This window comes from Chrysemys picta, chromosome 22 (assembly GCF_011386835.1).
Source record: "Chrysemys picta bellii isolate R12L10 chromosome 22, ASM1138683v2, whole genome shotgun sequence".
In the NCBI taxonomy this organism is placed as follows: domain Eukaryota; kingdom Metazoa; phylum Chordata; order Testudines; family Emydidae; genus Chrysemys; species Chrysemys picta.
Genome location: NC_088812.1, coordinates 7,056,689 through 7,075,548, shown reverse-complemented (window position 1 = coordinate 7,075,548; position 18,860 = coordinate 7,056,689). Strand labels below are relative to the sequence as shown.

At 59.3% G+C, this 18,860-nt stretch overlaps 1 protein-coding gene across 10 annotated transcripts in view; it reads left to right on the top strand.

Moving 5' to 3' along the window:
• The window catches only part of ADGRE5 (adhesion G protein-coupled receptor E5), a 107,311-nt gene that overhangs the window by 71,691 nt on the left and 16,760 nt on the right, over window positions 1-18,860 (top strand). For 8 of the 10 annotated variants that reach the window (XM_065576150.1, XM_065576149.1, XM_065576148.1 and 5 more), the window contains exons 2-4: window positions 11,379-11,435; window positions 12,665-12,805; window positions 13,534-13,689. In XM_065576150.1, the coding sequence (XP_065432222.1) occupies window positions 11,379-11,435; window positions 12,665-12,805; window positions 13,534-13,689 (354 nt within the window). Of the gene's footprint in view, window positions 1-11,378; window positions 11,436-12,646; window positions 12,806-13,533; window positions 13,690-18,860 lie in introns of all 10 variants that reach the window. The other 2 variants (XM_065576141.1, XM_065576142.1) reach the window with 1 other exon arrangement.

Here is an 18,860-nt window from a genome sequence, read left to right as displayed (position 1 = left end):
CAAAAGGCCTTCGGGTAAATTGATACAACCCGGTGGGGGAGCAAAGGCGGTCTTCTCCTGAGCGCTCGGACTTAGCTCGTCAATCCGCGGCATTGGGTAGGCGTCACATTTGGAGACGTTATTGACCCTCCTAAAGTCAATGCAGAAGCGGACTGTCCCATCTGGTTTTGGGACCAAAACGATGGGGCTGCGCCAGTCGCTTTGCGATTTCTCAGTTACTTCCAACTCCAGCATGATCCGTACCTCCTCTTCCACTATTTCCTGCATGCGGCGTGGCAACGGCCTGGCAGTCTCTCGTACGACCTCCCCTGGGTTGGTTATTATTTTATGTTGCAAGAGTGTGGTTTGTCCGGGTCTTGCTGTAAATGTTTTAGGGAAGGACTTTACCAGTCCTCGGGCTGCTTCCGTTGTTCCTCGGTCAAGGTATCTCCCAATTGCGGCTCTTCGGGGTCGGTGGGGACTGGCAGTCCTGGTCCAAGTTCGGGCTCAGGGAGATACGGTGCGATCAAGAGCCCCTCCCGCTCCCTCCAGGCCTTCAACAGGTTGACATGATAGATTTGCTTTTTCTTCTTTCGGTCGGGTTGGGACACTTCATAGGTGCTTTTGGGGCATTCTGCAGGTTTTCCTTTGCCAGGTCCCCCACCCGGGTCAGTCGGTCCTGGAGTTGCAGGACGTACTGAAGCAGGTTGTGTGAGGGGGACGGCGTTTGTTCCCAGTTCTCCCGCATGAGGTCGAGTAGGCCCTTTGGTTGTTGGCCATATAGCAACTCAAAGGGGGAGAATTTGGTTGAGGATTGAGGTAACTCCCGGAGGGCCAATAAAAGGGGTGGGATCAGCTGCTCCCACTGGCGCATAACTTTTGGGGGGAACTTCCGCAACATATGCTTCAATGTGCGATTGAAGCGTTCCACTAGTCCGTCGGTTTGGGGGTGGTAGACAGAGGTTTGTAATTTTTTTATCTCCAGGAGGTCACAGACTTGGCGCAGGAGTTTTGGTGTAAAATTGGTGCCTTGGTCGGTCAGGATTTCCCAGGGAAGGCCTACCCGGGCGAAGATCTTCAGGAGCTCAGCAGCAATCGTCCGGGCTGTGATGTTTCGAAGTGGGATGGCTTCTGGGAAACGAGGGGCATAATCCAGGACCACTAGGCTATACTGGAACCCTGCAGCACTCTTGGGCAGGGGCCCCCCCAGATCCAGGGCTATCCTCTCGAAAGGAGCGCCTATGATGGGCAGTGGGATGAGCTGGGCTCTCGGGACTCCCTTTGGCGCGGCTCGTTGACACTCTGGGCACGAATCGCAAAAGTCTCTTACCTCCCTATGCACCCCCGGCCAGTAGAAGCGGGCCAGGATCCGGGCCAAAGTTTTCTCGTGGCCCAGGTGGCCAGCTGCCGGGACATCATGGGCCTGCTGCAGCACTGCCCGTCAGAACCACGAGTTGTGCCCGCACCTCATCGGTCTGGGTCTCGCGGGTGATCCGGTACAGGCGATCCCCCCACCAACTCAAAATGGGGGTATGTGGTGGCCTGGTGGGGCAGGTTCAGGGTCCCATTAACCTTACCAATTGTTCGTACGCCCATCTAAGGGAGGGGTCCTCCCGTTGGTCTTGACTGAAGTCTGCACCGAATGTTGGGGCCTCTTTCTGACTGGGTTCCCCACCTTCCGGCCAGTCTGGGTTCGGGGGGCCAGCAGACTGGTCCTCCCTGTCAGGGTCCTCCAGGCCTTGGTCCACTTCTCCCACAGGTTCCCCTTCAAGGGCGGTCCCTGCGCGGGAAGTCCTGTCAGTCATTGTCCGCGGGAGCCCCGCGAAGCCCTTCCAGTCTGGGCCCAGGATGACTGGGTACACCAACTCCAGGGCTGGCCCAGCCACCAGGGTCCGGGTTTCTCCCTTTACAGTCAGGGTCACCGTGGTCTTGGGGTAAGATTGCACATCCCCGTGGATACACTGGAGTTGAATGAACCCTAGTGACGGTTCAGGCCGGGGGACGGGGCCCTGGCGGACAAGTGTCTGCCCACACCCCGAATCAGTGAGCGCAGAGGCGGGGGCTCCATTCACTGTAACGGGGACAGTCAGTTTACCCGAGGGTTGTTTACGGGCCTGGGCCTCCCCCGAGCTGCAGTCCATCATCGGGCACTCTCGACGGAGGTGTCTGAGGCGGCCACAGGCGAAATGGGCCGAATTCAGGGTGTCGGGGCTGGTCCGGCGCAGTAGGTGCTGGGGCCGGCACCTCGGCAGCCTGGAATCTCCTTCCGATGGGGGCATCTAGCAGCCGGCTCCGTTCTCAGAATAAGGAACAGGCTGGGGCCGGAGGGCGGGGAGGGGCTGTGAAACGGGCAGGATGCAAAGTGCTGGCAAAGGCACCAAGAGGCAGATTTTTAAAAGGTTTCGGGGCAAATTCCCCAGTGGCCCAGACACCTCCTCCCCCCTGTGCTTGGATCTCATTGGCCAATCCAGCTCTAAGGGCTTGTCTTCCCTAGTGAGTTAACAGGAGACACCGGTCCCCCTAACTCAACCCCTGTCCACACACTAACACCTAGTGGTTAGAGCAGAGGGGGCTGGGAGTCAGGACTCCTAGGTTCTGTCCCCAGCTCTGGAGGGGAGTGAGGTCTAATAGATTAGCACAGGGTGGGTCTGGGAGTCTGGACTCCTGTGTAACCCCAGCTCTGACACCCCCGCTGAGTGACCTGCCCTGGTCATCTGGGCCTCAGTTTCCCCACGTGTGAAATGGGGATAATGATTTTGTTGCTCCTTGAGTGGAGAGCCGGGCAAGGCTCCCTGGAGAACGGCTGGAGACCTGGAAATGTCTGGCAGGGGCACCCCCCAGGATGGGGGGGGGGAATCCCCAGCTCTGCCCACTGGGAAACCAGGCCGCCTGCTTGGCTCACCTGTCTGTCTTGCAGCTCTGGTCCATCCGTCTGTCTGTCTAACCTCTCCTGTGTAGCAGCTAGACGAGCGTTTCTCAAATGCGGCTGCCGTGGCCGGATGCTGCCACCACTGGATTTTTTTACGGCCACGGCAGCCTCCAAAGTGGAGACTGGGGGGGCAAAGCAGCGGCCCCCCCTGCAGCGCCCAGCTGAACAGCTGTTACCGAGGGCAGCGAGATGCTCCGGGCAGCGCCTCTGGAGCCATGGGGCCGGCGTGTGCGTGTGCGGCGCTGGAGGCGGCTCTCCTCAGTGGAGAGGACGCGGCTGCGTCTGGTCACCGGGACGCTCCCCTGGGCAGCTCCCCCCACCCAGCCGGGACTCCGCAGGCGGCTGGTGAGTTCCCGACCCACCTTCCTCGGGGCGGGGACAGAGACGGGCTTGTCAGAACGGCCACCAGCAGGAGTTGGTGGCCATACTCTGAGGTGAGAACACCTGGGCTAGAGGCCCCGCCCAGTATAGGGCCCCCCACCCCCATTAGGCTGGGCGCTGCACAGACCTGGCCTGAAATTGGGGTCCCCCGTTGTGCCGACATGCAGTGGGCTCTGAGTCCCTTTAAAAATATGCCTGCCCTAAAGAGCGTGCAGTCTAATTACACATGGGGCTGAAAGGGAAACTGAGGCACAGAGCTGGGCCATGACTTGCCCAAGGTCACCCAGCAGGCCAGTGACAGAGTCGGGGAATGGAGCCCTGGCGTCCGGACTTCCCGCCCTGAACCCCGGCCAACACTGCCCTGCTAGCGCCGTTCTTCCCAGTGCCCTGTCGGGCGAGGCCTCCCCCAGTGTAGAGCCGTACAGGAATTTCCTGACCTAGCCCAGCTCGTAAAGTGATTGCTGACAAAGACAATGGTGATGGCTCCAGAGAGCCCAGTCCCCCTCCTCCCCCAGCTCCGTGTGACATGGGGCCAAAGTGCAGGGCGAAGAGAGGAATTAATGAGGGTTAGAGGCCTGCAGCCGGCTCTGGAAACACCCTGGCTGTCTGGGGGGGCGGAGGGGGCTGTGAGTGCGGGGGGCTCTGGCTGAACCACGGACAAAGCGGCACCATGTCGTGGCTGGACCCAGATCCAGTTACTCGCTGGAGCCCTGGGCAAAGTCTGAACCAATCTGATCCCTTGTCTGGCCTCTGGGTGTCCTTGCACAACCGGGCACTAGTGCCAGGGTCCCTCATGTCAATCCCCGGCCCCTGGGTGTCCTCGCATACCCAGGCACTAGCACCCGGGTCTCTCACACTAATCCCCAGCCCCTGGGTGTCCTCGCACACCCAGGCACTAGCACCAGGGTCCCTCACAACAGCTGCAGCAGGACCAGGCTCCCTAGTGGGACAGGCTCTGTGCTCAGCACTTGTATCTGGGATGACCTCAGCGAGTCTTGTTAGCAACCTGCCCCACTGCAGCCCCTAACGGCTCAGGGCTTTCGACACCGCTGGAGTCCTGCCCTTCAGAGAAATGGGGGGGAAGTAGCCAGGAGATAAGTGGCCTCTTGAAAAGGGAACCAATAAAACCCCTAGTTACCACCCGGATGTTTTCACAACAGAGCCGTCCTTGGCGCTTCCCCCAGATCCCACGGTCTCGCTTGGTGGGAGTCCGTGGGGCCAGCCCCCCAGCTGGGGTGACAGCCTCGCTCCATTGGCATAGCAAACTACTGCCCACCTCCTTTCTCCCCCCGCTTCCCTCCCCACCTCCCCCAGCCCCTCTGCTTCAGCCCTGGGTGTTGGGTCTCTAGGTGCCGTCCATCTTTGCCCTTTCTACTGAGACTGGGTCAGGTCACTTCCTCTCTTGCATTAGGTGTATTATGGTAGCAACTATAGACCCCCAACTGAGCTGGGGGGGCCCATGCGCCGGGTGCTGCACAGACCCTGCCCGTGCTCAGGGCCCTGCGGTGCCAGGCACGACACAGACAGCCCTTGCCCTAAGAGCTAGACAAAGGAAGGCCCTTGGGGCAGATTTTTTTTTTTTTTGTCAAATCAATGGGAGTTAGACACCTCACTACCTTTACAAAGCACAGCCTTTTACAAATGGGGAAACTGAGGCACGGCAGATGGCAGTGACCTGTCCAGGGATTCTGCGGACAAACCAGAGAACTGAGGGCTGATCTCCAGAGCCCCAGCCCAGCGCCTTAATCCCCAAACCACCCTGGTGCTCTGTGTCTTTCCCCTCGTGCAAAACGGATAACAGCGTCCTCTGTATCGGGGCTCTCAACCTTTCCAGACCCCTGTGCCCCTTCCAGGAGTCTGATTTGTCTTGCGTACCCTGTTTCACTTCACTTAAAAACTGCTTGCTTACAAAATCAGACAGAAAAGCGTCACAGCCACGCTACTCCGGACAAATTGCTGAGTGTCTCATTTTCACGGTATCATTATAAAATAAATCAATTGGAATATAAATATTGTCCTTACAGTTCAGTGTAGAGTACATAGAGCAGTATCAACAAGTCATTGTCTGTGTGAAATTTTAGTTTGTACTGACTTCGCTAGTGCTTTTTCTGTCGCCCGTTGTAAAACTAGGCAAATATCTAGATGAGTTGACGTACCCCTGGGAAGACCTGTGCGTACCCCCGGGGGTACACGTACCCCTGGCTGAGAACCACTGCTCTGTAAGACACGGGAGGTGACTGTCCCGCCCTGCTCGGCACTGGCGAGGCCTCAGCTGGAGTCCCGTGTCCAGTTCTGGGCCCTGCGCTTTCGGGAAGATGTGGACACGTTAGAGAGAGGCCAGAGGAGAGCACCGAAAAGGATCAAAGGTTTTTGCAAACCAGACCTGTGCAGAACGGTTAAAACATGGGGCATGTTTAGTCTTGAGCAAAAAAGACGTCTGAGGGGGGACGTGAGAACAGCCCTCAAACACCTCGAGGGCTGTTACAAAGAGGCCGGAGATGTCCACGGAAGGGCCTTCCTACCTGTACGTTTGCCGTGGTGGTGCAGCCCTGTCAGCCCTAGGATTTCAGAGACGGGGGGAGGGGTAATTTCTTTTATTGGACAAACTTCTGTTGGTGGCAGAGCGGCGGCTGTGGAGACCCCAGCCCTGGGGGCGTTAAGAACAGGTTGGACGAACCCCTACAGGGATGGGCTAGGGATGAACTGGTCCTGCCTCAGCACAGGGGCCAGGCCAGCTCTGCATGTCTGATTGCACAAGAGCGGGGGTGCTGCTGGGGGCCTGCGGGCCCCTGGGGCCGTGGCTGCTCGGCCGGGGGTGGGAACGCCATGGGGCCCTTTGCAGACGGCCCCCAGCTGGTCCCAGCCAGCAGCTCTTGGGTTGGAATTTGAGCAGCAGCCGGTCTGGGCTCCTGCCTGCACACCAGGGATTGGGGTTCATGGACCCGCAGAGATCCTAGAGAGAGATTGACCAGCCATGGCCGCCCAGCCACCAGCCCCCAGCGCTGGGGGGACTTGGCTGGCGTTTCCGGCCCCATCTGGGAAGCGGCGCCCACTGCCGGGACCCCGTGTGCGTCAGGGGAAGGGGGACACCCCGGGGGCAGCAGATTCCAGAGGAAACCGCAGCTGAGCCTGCCTGAGAAACGAAGCCCAGATTGTGCGGAGCTAAATCAACCCAGCTGTGCAGGCTGCCTCTGGGGGGCTGCAGGCCAGGAAATGTGGGGGGGGCTTAGCCCCCATCCCACCCCCGCAAGGCTCTGTCATCTTAACCCCTTGTGGCCCCAGGAGGCTCCGTTCTCCTGAGGCCAGATCCTCTGGTTGTTGTTTCTTAGAGTCCAGCTCCCGCACAGAGCAGAGCAGCCCAGCGGGGTGGGCTAAGGGAGGAGCGCCTTCGGCATGCAGAGGAGTAGGCTGTTATCCTGCAGTGGGGCGGCTGCTGGGAGGGGCACTCAGTAAACAGATGGGGAGGTCAGTCACCCCTGTGCTAGCCTTGTGCATTGTGACAAGGGTCTACGAGGGAAATCCTGCCCTCGGTAACCCCTGCATGGCCCTGCTCCCCCCTCCCCATCCCCCCCATGGTGCTCTCCGTGCCCCTAAAGGCCCCGTTGACCTTCCCAGGTCTGCGCAGGTGTAGCCGACTGAGCTGGGGCTAACGATTCAGTCTGAGGATGCTGGATCCGGATGAGAGTTCGGCTCGTCCACCGGTAGCCGGGCTGGCTCTGCCGGGTTGGGGTGTGTACGTGCCAGCGTTGAGCGCATTGTGTGCCCGTCACTCCAGTTTGTGAATCTGCCTGATAGATGTGTGTGTGAGTCACTTTTCCACAGGCCATTCCCAGAGCAGCCCCTCCTCCCTTGGGATGCGCTTCTGCCCAAGAGTTTGTGCCCAGGCTGACGCCAACCAGGATCCCTCCCTCCTGCCAGCAGCCGGGCTCTGCGGTGGCTCTGATCCAGCGCCCCAGGGCGAGCGCACGTCTGTCCGGCGTGGAGGAGGGCAGAGACGGGGACTGTCTGCACTTTGTCTGGGGCCACGGCTGCGGGAGTTGGGCCCTTTCCATTGCGTCAGGGGGACAATCACCCGTTTGTCCCGGGATCATTTCTCAGTGCCAACCTCTGTTTCTCCAGCGCCCCGGAGGTGGGGGGTGGCTCTGATTCCACCCCCAGACTGACCTCGGGGGCGGGGCATCCTTGGGGCTGGGATGGTACCGATGGGGCTGTGTCAGGGGGGTCCCCGAGTGCCTGACAGTTCGTGCAGGTTCGGGGGAGGGCACAGGGCCTGATCCATCCCTCACTTACACCGTTTCACCGCAGGGTTACTCCAGATTTACACCCCCACGTGGGAAAGGAGAACTAAGAGCTTCTGTGCAGGTGGTGGTAACTGGGCCCGGTTTACAATGGGGTGACTCCTGGGGGCAGTGAGAGGAGACTCTGCCCACCCTGCACCCCCCGGGCTGATGGTGTCAAGCGCCAGGGGTCCCTGGTCTGGGTGCTGCCCCCCCCCCCGTGCCCCTTTGGCCCCCCAGGAGTTAGCGTGGCGTCTCCTGTACCCAGGCTGTGAGTCAGATCCCTCCCTGAGGTGACTCCGCGCAGGCCTGCAGCCGGATCTGGGTGCATCTCCTTGCCTCTTGATCGCTGCCCCTCACCCCGCTCCTCTCTCGTTCACCTGCCTGCCGCCCTCTGCTCGGTGAGGGCCCAATCCTGCTGCCCGGTCCGCTCCCAAACTTTCCATGCTCAGATCCCACCCCACCCCCACAAACAGCCAGGGGTGTCTCTGCTGTGGCTGCCGAGGGGCAGGATCGGGGCTGTTTGGGGGACGGAGGGAGGGGCCCTGGCTAGCTGCGCACTGTCTCTTTAAGGCCTCCTGACACCCCACCCCCCCATTAATGTTCCTTTTCATCCCTTCTGCCCCCTGGGAAAATGTTTTTGGCCATTGGGAGGCAGCTGCTGGCCAAGGCCTGAAGGGGCCAGATGGGACAAAGGGGCAGTTATTCTGTGCACCCTCCTTCGGCTGAGACATGAGCCTGAGACATTCCCGGGGGGGACCAACATGGCTCATCGTCCCCCGCCCCCTAATCAGGCCTTAAAACATCAGGGGAGCCGGGGTGTGTCTGTGGTGGTGACAGACCTGGAAGGGGGGCGCTGGATCGTACCCTGGAAGCACAGGAGATGGGATGAGTCCCCAATGGGTCGGGGGGGGGGGCGTGCTCGATCCAGGGTAGGTGTATTGGATCCAGAGAGCTGGGGCGGGGGGCTTGTCGGACCCAGGAGGGGGCAGTTCGGCCCTAGAGAGCAGGGGAGACAGGTTGGGGGTTCAGGTGGGAATCCAGGGTGCAGGGGAGTTCGGGTCTCTCAAATGCCCGTGTCAGCTCTTGGCCAAGGTTGTTCCATGATTCACGGCTTCCCGGCGCGGTGGGAGGGGATGGCGCTCACTGGTAGTGGTCACCGCCCGGCCGTTGCCGTCTGAGGGGGCAGCCTGGGGGTGGCGCGATACCCCGGCTCCTGCCGGCTACACGGGACTCCAGGGGCAGCAGCAGCAAGCCCTGGTTAAAGTGCTGGAGTATCATTAGTGCAGTCCTGGGCTGACCCAGCAGGGGGCGCTGTGGGGAGCGGGGCAGGAGCTCTGGCTGTGGGATACTCGGGGAGGGAGGACGGATTCCCTGCTAAGATGGTTGCACTGGGGCTGGTGGGGGCGGGGCTGCATGGGGGATTCTGGCCACGTCCCTGGGGGGGCAGAGGGGGCAGGGCCCCACGATCACGTCTCTCTGGGCAGAGTCACAGCAGCTCTTCGTCGGCGGGAGGGTTTAAAGGATTCTCCCTCCATTCCGGGTGGGTAATTATCCTGCTAAGGCACTATGGGGCCTCTGGGGGACAATTGAGGGAGCTGTCCCAGCCCAGCATGGACGCTGGGACTGGGGCCTTGACGTGGGGCTGTGGCGCCCCCTAGTGGCTGAGGCTGTGCAGTGCCGCTCTGTGGACACAAAGGTTTGATGGGGGCGGGGGAAGGTGTTGGGGGGCTGGCCTGGCCTTGGGGATCAGGTCCCCTGGGCTCCAGTCTAGCCCACGGTACTGGAGACTAAAAATGGCTGACAGGCATCGTATGAAATGCGTTTGGCCCTGCTTCCAAGCTGGGCATCTGGACTCCTGGGTTCCGTCCCAGCTCTGGGATGAGGGGAGTGGGGTCTAGAAGTTAGAGCGGGGAGTGGGACCCAGGACTCCTGGGTTCTATCCCCAACTTGGAGGGGAGGGGAGTAGGGTCTAGTGGTTAGAGCAGGGGTAGGCATCAGGACTCCTGGGTTCTATTCCTAGCTCTGCCCCCACACAAATGAAGAAAGGCCTCCAAGGGGCCAAAGCCCTTCGCCCCGGGTGGGGTGGGGGGTGTCCCAGCAGGGCTGGGGCTGCCTGGGAACAGGCCCTGCTGCTGCCCCTGTTCTAAAGAGCCCGAATAGCCAACACGTCCCCTCTCAGGGCAGGACTAAGGCTCGTGTTTGAACGGGGAGGGGACGTCACCCTCAGGACCGACTGCCCTGGGATGCGGCAGCTTCTCCATCACGTGGAGTCGAACAGACGGGCTGTTCTCTCTCAAGCTCTGGGCTAGCTCCATCCCCAGCTATGGGCTGGATGCAGGAATCCCTGGGTCATTCTCTGCCCTGTGTAGTGTGAGAAGCCGGATCAGCCTGCTCCCCCTGGCCTGAGACTCTCTGAATTAATGGCTCGGCCTTCGCTCCCCGGGGACTGTGATGCCGTCACCTCCCCAGCTCCCTCGTCCTCCATGGAGTCTCCCTGGGGGAGATTGACCGGAGCTGAATTTCAAAGCCGCGCCCCCTTCCTAGCTCCCTTCCTAGGAAAGCACAATGGGGTTCCACAGCCCGCTGTGCTTCCCCTTTGCACATCACCTCGGGCACTCGGCCCGGGTCCTTTATCATCTGGTTCTAACCGCGTGTGGTTAATGACTCAGAGCAACAGGCTATAAATAAACACCAGCAGGAGGGGACGGATCTGGGCCGATACCTGAGTGAAAAGCAGATCAACAGCAGCCTGTGTTATCTTTTCGCCCCATCCCCCCTCGGTGCTTCCCCTTTCCAAGTGGGTTTGTCCATTGCATGGACGCACTGGGTGACCTTGGGTAAGTCAATACCCCTCACCATGCCTCAGTTTCCCCATCTGTAAAGTGCAGAGAATGCTCCTCCCTTTGCCTATTGCCATGAGCCTTTGGGTCACAGACTGGCTCACTGTGTGTCTGTGCAGCACCGAGCGTGATGTGGCCCTGATCTCAGTCACCTCTGGGCAGCACCTGGCAGAATGGGGGCCCTGATTTTGGTGGACTCTGGGCGCCTCACGGCACAATGGGCAGGCCCAGATTTCCAATTAGGCACAGTAGGCACATGCCTAGGCACATGCCGGCATTTTATGAGGCGCCTAAAAATTCAAATTTTGCTCCTCCCAGGTCCCAGCAGGGGGCAGGGCCAGCTGAGGGGGAGACAGCCCCACACAGCCCTGCTGCTGGAGCGCTCCTCCCTCCACCCAGCAGACAGCGTCACCTCCTGGGGGCCGGGGGCAGGGCTTGGGAGAGTGGGTCTCTGGGGGAGATCATGGGGGAGCTCTGGGCAGTGGGTGGAGGGGTGCTGGGCGGCACCTAAAAGTGGTGGGTGTCTCCTGGCGCTCGTGGCAGTTAAGAGCTTCCGGGTAGCAGGGGTACCCTGCAGCTTCTGGCCGCCTCCAGGTGGCAGGGCCCCCAGAGCTCCAAGCCGGAGAGCAGGGAGACCCCCGAGCCCCTGTGTCTAGGGGTGCCCTAAGTATAAAACCGGCCCTGACAACGCGGGCTCCTGGTCTTTGTTGCTAATACACACAATAAAGACCCAGTTGCTCTGGCCAAAAGTCCAGTTCCCAACTAGAACCAGTTAAAAATATTAGCAGGGATCCCAGCTGGGGCTGATTTCCCAGAGCACCAGGTTTCTGCATCTTTAATTCCACCTTCGGCAGGGCACTGACTGGCCCATTGGCCCGGGATTGGCAGGACGGGGGCGGCTGGGGGGGTGTGCAGCTGAGTGGCGGTTACCATCTGCCCATGGTGCCTTACCCTGTCTCTGCCTTCCAGGGCTCTGCATCGCCCTGTGCCTGGGGGGCACCGTGGCCCAGAATAACGGCACACAAGGTAAGTCTGACTCCTCCTGGCTAATCTTCCCCAGCTCTCCCAGCTGCCTGGGGTCTCCAGCCTCCGCCCCCTCCAGTCCCTTTCCCTTGTGGGAGGAGAGCAGAGTCAGGGGTCTGGTGAGCCGGGAGCAGCCCCTTGGCGTGGGCGTTTTGGGGTGGGTTTATAGAGCACGGTAGGTGCGTGCAGGGGAGAGGAGAAGGCCCCTGTGTAGCCCTCCCCTTCCCTTCCCAGCCCTGTGGCCAGCAGAGAATAGACACTGGGGCTGAGAGCTCTACACTGGGGGCTGGAGTGAGGGGCAGATCCCCTTTGTAGCCAAGGGCCGTGTTATTGACCAGCGCGAATCAAACCCCTGATGGCTCAGACGTTAGAAGTGGCATTTGTAGGTGCCCCCCCCCTCTAAAATCGGGCTGAACTGAAACCTGGGACCCACGTGCTCAGCTGGGGGCGTTTGGGATCCGGACTCTGCGCCCCAAGCCCAGCTCTGCTGCGAATCCCCCAGTGCTGCACCCACCCTGCTCCGTCTGCTCCCATCCCAATCCCTGCAGCCGGCTAAGCTGCGCTGGGATCCTTCCCCTCACGCTGGCCAGAGGGACGGGTCCCAGCGGAGCCCCAGACACCGGGCAGCTAAAGGATCCAGGAGCCCCCGTAGGCAGGTCACAGTCTGGGTCATGGGAGGCAGCTCAGGATCCAAACTAACCTCGCGCCCGACTCCGCTCTCAGTCAATCCAGAGCAGAGCCGGGCAGGAATTTCCCAAGGACCCATTTTTTGCCAGAAAATGCCGATTCGGTTCAGAGGAATGTTTGGTTTTACCTGGGAAAAAATTGCCCGGGGGGGGGAGAGATGAAATAATTTTCAAAACGAACAATTCCCGTTTTCCGGTTCGAAGCGAGGTTTGGGTTTGAAATTGACGCTAACGAGACTAACAATGACAGCAACAAAGAGGAGAAAAATTGGGTGAGATGGAAAATGTTTCACTTGAACCGACGCCCGGCTCCGGCGGCTCTGCCTGTCTGTGCCGGGGGCTCCCCGGGGAGCCAAGGCCCCTGTGCAGCCGAGGGCACCTTGTTGCCAGGCGGTGGATGGCACCGGAGCTGTTTGCCAGGCGCCCAGGGACGAAAATCAGCGAATGGGGCGTGTGAAAGGAGTCGATCACACTGTGTGTGTGTGGGTGGGTGCGGGGAGCCGCTCTGCACTGGCTGACCCTGCCCAGCTGTTCCCACCCCTGCAGGTACCACTGAGGACTGCAACAACCATATGCTGTGCCCAGCAAACGCCAAGTGTGTGAACAACACCCACTGCACCTGCCTGGATGGATACCAGTCACATGGGAATCGCTCCTTCTTCAATGACACAACGGAGATCTGTGACGGTAACGGGGCTCCCACGTTGTCCTGGGGGGGCTGGGACAGAGCAGGGCATTAAGGGCCGGAGCAGCCAACTCCACTGACTGCAGGGCCTGTTGGGGGGGCTCAGCCCGGCTGGGGAATGAGGGGGGGCAGCAGCACGGGTGAGCGCCGCCCTCCTGGGGATCGAACCGGGGCCTCCAGAGTGAGCAGCAGGAGCGGCTGCAGCAGGAGCCAGGAGCGTTGGGCTCTGTGGATTGGGCACAGGGTGGGGGGGCCCATCACACTGACCCATCTGAACCCCAGCCTGGGCCCTAATCAGCCCCTGGGTGTCCTGAGGCAGAGGGGCCCCATGGGAGCAGAATGAGGCAGCCCTGGATATACTCCCCCTCCCCAGCCCGCAGGGATCCAAGGAGGGAGGGGGCAGAGGAGAGGCAGCTTGTCACCCCCCCCGCAACACATAGGGAGCCTGGAGCCCCAAGGGGACGTCTCCCCCCCTCCCCTCACATGGGGGATCTGGGTGTTTGTGGGGCCGAACCCCCCTGTACCTGGGACAGGAGGCTCGTGGGGCTGTTTCCGACATTCCAGCAGCAGAAATGGGTAACTGAGGATCAGGGCCGTAATCACTAACCGCTCAGGGCCCCGGTCGCCTGGATCCCGTCACCCAGCTCAGTGCGGGGGGCTGGGGCTGGGGGGTGATACAGGGAACGTCTCCCTGCCAGGACTGTACAGAGCGTCCCCTCTTGCATTACAGATATTAACGAGTGTCTGGGGCCAAGCCTGCCAGACTGCGGACGCTACGCAAACTGCAAGAACGTGCCTGCGAGTTACTACTGCAGCTGCATCGATGGCTACGAGCTCAGCTCTGGGAAAGCCAAGTTCATAAACGCGAGTGAGAACACCTGCCAGGGTGAGCTCTTCCCTGACCCCACCTGCTGAGAACCCACCCCCCCCACCCCCCCCACCCCCCGCACACACAAATGCTCGTTCCAGGCCTGGCGCTGCACCGGGACTGCTGCCGGCTTTGGCAGTGGCCCGTGGCCGTTAGCGAGGCTGTGATGGGACATGACCCTCGCCTGCTCCTGCAGAGCATGGGGCCGGGCTCACCCCTGTGCCTGGCGCTTGGACAGGGAATAAACCCTTGGGGTTAGAAACAGACCCACGGAGCAAACTCCTTGTGCTGCAGAGATGCGCTGGGAGAGGGGAGGGGACCCTCGCTGGCCCCAGCACGCGAAGCCTGGGAAGTGGCCCTGGGAACGGCTCCGGGAATTGGGCTAAAGTGTTCCTGAATTCGTCCCCAGTCCCCTATTGCTTGAGCTTCTGCTGGGGGCGGGCAGCCGTGCTCTCCTCTGGCCTCTAGGAGGTGCAGCTGCTAGTTGGAGGGACCCTCCCACTGCCCCAAGCTCCCTGCGTGGGCAGCGCTGTGAGGGGCCATGTGCTGTGACTGGCATTGCAGATATTAACGAGTGTCTGGAGCCAAACCCAGCAGATTGCAAATCCAACACACACTGCATCAACGTGGCTGGGAGTTACCCTTCCCTGAGGCACCCCCAGTTCCAGCACTCTGATGTGGGGCCATGGGGTTGGCGTTCGTCGGCTCCATGTGCTGTCCCGGCTCTGAGCGAGTTGCCGGCCCGGCAGACCTCCCTTGAAGTGCCCAGACAGCCCAGAGTCAGATCAATGGCGAAGGCGCTCAGCCAGGTTTATTGCCAATGCAGCCCAGTGCCAGCGCCCATAGATGCCACAGGGACACGGCCACATGTCTGCCTCTGACAATGGACCCCAAGAGTTACAGACTGAGACAAACCATCGGGGATAAACAACCTACATCCCAGCTTGTGTGTTTCAAAACATGCTTGTTACTCCCCTCCCTCCCCGTGCCTTTCTCCTGCTGCTTCAGACAAAACTTCTCTTATTCATCCCCTGGCTTTGTACTTTACTCCTGATGCTTCAGACAAAACATTCCCCACCCATCAAACCATCTTATCGTGCGCTAGGCAGGGGAATCTCGCGCTGGGATGTGGTTACACAGTCACTGGGTTTTGGCAATGCTGGCAATACCGGTGCCAAGTTCGTGCACCGAACGGGGAACTTGCAGGCAACCGTCTGCTTTGTGTCAGGGTGCGACTGGTGCCTGGGGGGCCACACTGAGATTGCTCCATCCGGGCAAACTGCAGAGTGGGGCCGACAATCCCCCAAACTGCTGGTTATTTCTGATACTTAGATTCACCAAGCCAGCAACAAAACAGCTGCTCCGATACCGTGCTGCTCACCCAGAAGCCAGAAACACAGCTCCCGGCTCCTTTTCTAGTGTGGCTTTAAAGGCAGAATTTGGGTCATTTAGCCGGCAAGTTGCTTAACCCTTTTTGGCTCAGTGTCCCACAGGGCCGGACTTTGCTCAGAGCATCACTTCTGCTGACTTTGGTTCAGGCCTTGTACCAGGCCCCTGCTCCAGGCTCTCTCTGCTCCAGCTCCATGTCGTTCCCCCAGGGCAGCGCTGGGAGGGGGTACGTTGCTGGGACTGGCATTGCCAGCCCAGCCCCAGGCTTCCCTGAGACACCCTGGCTTCCAGCGGCATGGCGGGGGACACCCGGGCTGACCAGCTCCGTGTCGCTCCCCAGGGCAGGGAGTTAGCCCAGGGCACAGGCCGAGAGGTCTCTCTGGGCTCACAGTGCAGTGGATTTGGAGACCCCTTTGCGCTGGTGAAGCTGGCGCATGTACCAATGCCAGTCTCCTGGCAGGGGAGACCCACATGCTGGTGTCTCCACCGGGGGACGCTGGAAGCTGCCAGCTGCTAAATCGCTTTGTGCTGGTCCCTGTCTGTGCTCCCTGAGCCCCCCGAGTCAGCAAAGCACATGCTTGGCTCCAGCCCTGCCCAGTTACGCACTTAACTCGGCTCCAGTGGGTCTCAAGTGCATGGCTGAGCTCGTGACGACAATCCCAGGCACTAAAAAAAATCAGATTCGCTTAGAAAATCACGAGCTTTAGAAAGACCAATGAGCAAGGGGCAGAGTGTGGAGTGAATTGAATTGGAAAGGGGCAAATTCAAAGCAGATACAGGGAAATACTCCTCCACCCGGGGCAGCAGTAGCCTCTGGAACTCCCTGCTACCGCGGCCTGGAGGCTGTGAATGTGTCAGTTTTAAAGAGGGACTGGCTGTTTCTATGGGGAGCGACAATGCCTGGAGCTGTGCAAGTTAATGGACAATAATTCTGGGAGGGAGGGAAAAGCTCCCACTTCAGGATTTAAGCCAGGAGTCTCGAACTCCTGGCCCACAGGTCATCCGCGGCTCACAAGCCTCCCCAATGTGACCCGTGGGGCTCCAGCAGTTTTGGGGCCTGGTCTCTCCCTTGGCCCCACCTGCTGCCCCCGGGCACTCCCCCCTCAGGGGCTCCAGCAGCGCAGCAGAGCTGAGCGGTGTCTGCCTGCTCACTCCAGTGGCTCCCTGTGCCTCCGCGCGCTGCCCCCATCCTGAGCACCCCTGCGGCCAATGGGACACTGTGGGGGCGGTGCCTGGGGGCAGAAGTGCATGGATGCCCCTCCTGACTTGGAGCCCCAGGTAAGCGCTGCACCCCTGGCCCCCTCGCAGAGCCTGCACCCCCATCCCACATACCCCCTCCCACCCCCAAACTCCCTCCCAGAGCCTGCACCTGGTCCCCACACCCCCTCCTGCCCCCAAACTCCCTCCAGAGCCTGCACCCCCTTCCCCTTCCCACACACCCCCTCCCACCCACAAACTCCCTCCCAGAGCCTGCACCCAGTCCCCACACCCCCTCCTGCCCCCAAACTCCCTCTCAGAGCCTGAACCTCCTTCCTACATCCCCCCAGACCCAAAACTCCCTCCATGAGCCTGCACCCACTCTCCACACACACCCCAGCCCCCAAACTACATCCCAGAGCCTGCACCCCCTTCCCCTTCCCACACACCCCCTCCCACCCCAAAACTCCCTCCCAGACCCTGCACCCCATCCCCATACCCCCCAGCCCCCAAACTCCCTCCCTGAGACTGCACCCCCTCCCTGAGCCTGCACCCCTCCCCACACACCTCCAACCCCCCAAACTCTGTCTAAGAACCTGCACCCCATCCCCACGTCCTCCAGCCCCCAAACTCCCTCCCTGAGCCTGCACCCCCTCCCCACACACCCCCAGCCCCCAAACTCCATCTCAGAGCCTGCATCCCAGATCCCCTCCCACACCCAAACTCCCTCCCAGAGCCCAACCTCTCACCCCTTCTGCACCCAAACTCCCTCACAGAGCCTGCACCCCAATCCCCTATCCCAAACCTCCTCCCCAACCCAAACTCCATCCCAGAGCCTTAGGCAGGTGGGGGGCAGAGTTTTTTGAGGGGGCAGAGTTTTTTGGGGGTGGGTTTTGGGCGGCATGAGTGACATTGGCCCGCTGGGAGGATTTGAGGACTGGCGCTGGCCCTCAGATAAACTGAGTTTGAGACCCCTGGCTTAAGCCGACCTCCAACTATTAGAGACCAGGAAACTAACCAAATGCTTCACAAAGCTTACTTAGAAACCAAGCAAGCATACAGCCCATATTCTTACCCTCAAGTAGAAAATGATACATGTGTACAAAGAGGATGAATAGATCTAGTAGACCAGAACCTTTACGGAGATCTGTTACATGGCACAGGCAGCACAAAACATATTCCAGTTATGTCATAGTCCCATAAAGCATTATGAGGTACAGCATCACACCCTCCTCCTGAACTTACTGCCAGAGACTTGGACACTGTCCCCGGCAGAGGCAGTACATCTAAAATTCCTCTTTTCTGGATAGGGCATCTGCTACCCAGTTCTCCTTCCCTTTAATATGCATAATCTCCATGTCAAATTCCTGTAGGACCAGGCTCCAGCGTAGCAGCTTGGAGTTTGTGCCCTTAGTCCGGTGAAGCCAGACCAAAGGTGAATGGTCAGTTAGAATTCTGAACCTCCTATTAAAGAGGTAAGGACCTTCGTTGTTTGACGGCCCACACAATGGCATAGCACTCCTTCTCTGTGACAGGGTAATTCTGTTCACTGTGACGGGTTGGATCACAGAAACCCCCTTGGGAGCTGCCACCTGATGTGCCAAGACTACTTCTAGCCCTGCTATCCCTGCCAGTTCAGGACCCCAGCACCCTGTCTTGCTGAGCCCGACACTCCTGTCTGCTCCAACACAGACCCAGGGTCTGAATCACTTGCCCCAAAGCTGCAGGTTTACCTGAAAGCAGCTCACAGAAGTGTTCCTGTCTTTAACACTCAGATGCCCAACTCCCAATGGGGTCTAAACCCAAATAAATCCGTTTTACCCTGCATAAAGCTTATACAAGGTAAACTCATAAATTGTTCGCCCTCTATAACACTGATAGAGAGATATGCACAGTTGTTTGCTTCCCCAGGTATTAATACATACTCTGAGTTAATTGATAAGTAAAAAGTGATTTTATTAAATACAGAAAGTAGGATTTAAGTGGTTCCAAGTAGTAACACACAGAACAAAGTGAATTACCAAGTAAAATAAATAAAATGCGCAAATCTATGTCTAATCAAACTGAATACAGCTAATCTCACCCTCAGAGATGCTTCAGTAAGTTTTTTCCTCAGACTGGAAACCTTCCAGGCCTGGCACAATTCTTTCCCCTGGTACAGCTCTTGTTCCAGCTCAGGTGGTAGCTAGGGGACTCTTCATGATGGCTCTCCCCTCTTTGTTCTGTCCCACCTCTTTATATATCTTTTGCATAAGGCGGGAATCCTTTGTCTCTCTCTGGGTTTCCAACCCCCCCTCACTGGAAAAGCACCAGGTTAAAGATGGATTCCAGTTCATGTGACATGATCACATGTCACTGTAAGACCCCCAAGCCTTCATTCCTCCCAGCCTGACTCACAGGAAGGCTGCCTGCAAACAGAGCCCCAGGCAATTGTCCTGGTTGATGGGAGCCATTAAGATTCCAAACCACCATTAATGGCCCACACTTTGCATAATTACAATAGGCCTCAGAGTGATATTTCATATATCTAGTCCCAGATACAAGAGTGGTACATTTCTACAAATCGGATGATCACACTCAGTAGATTATAAGCTTTGTAATGA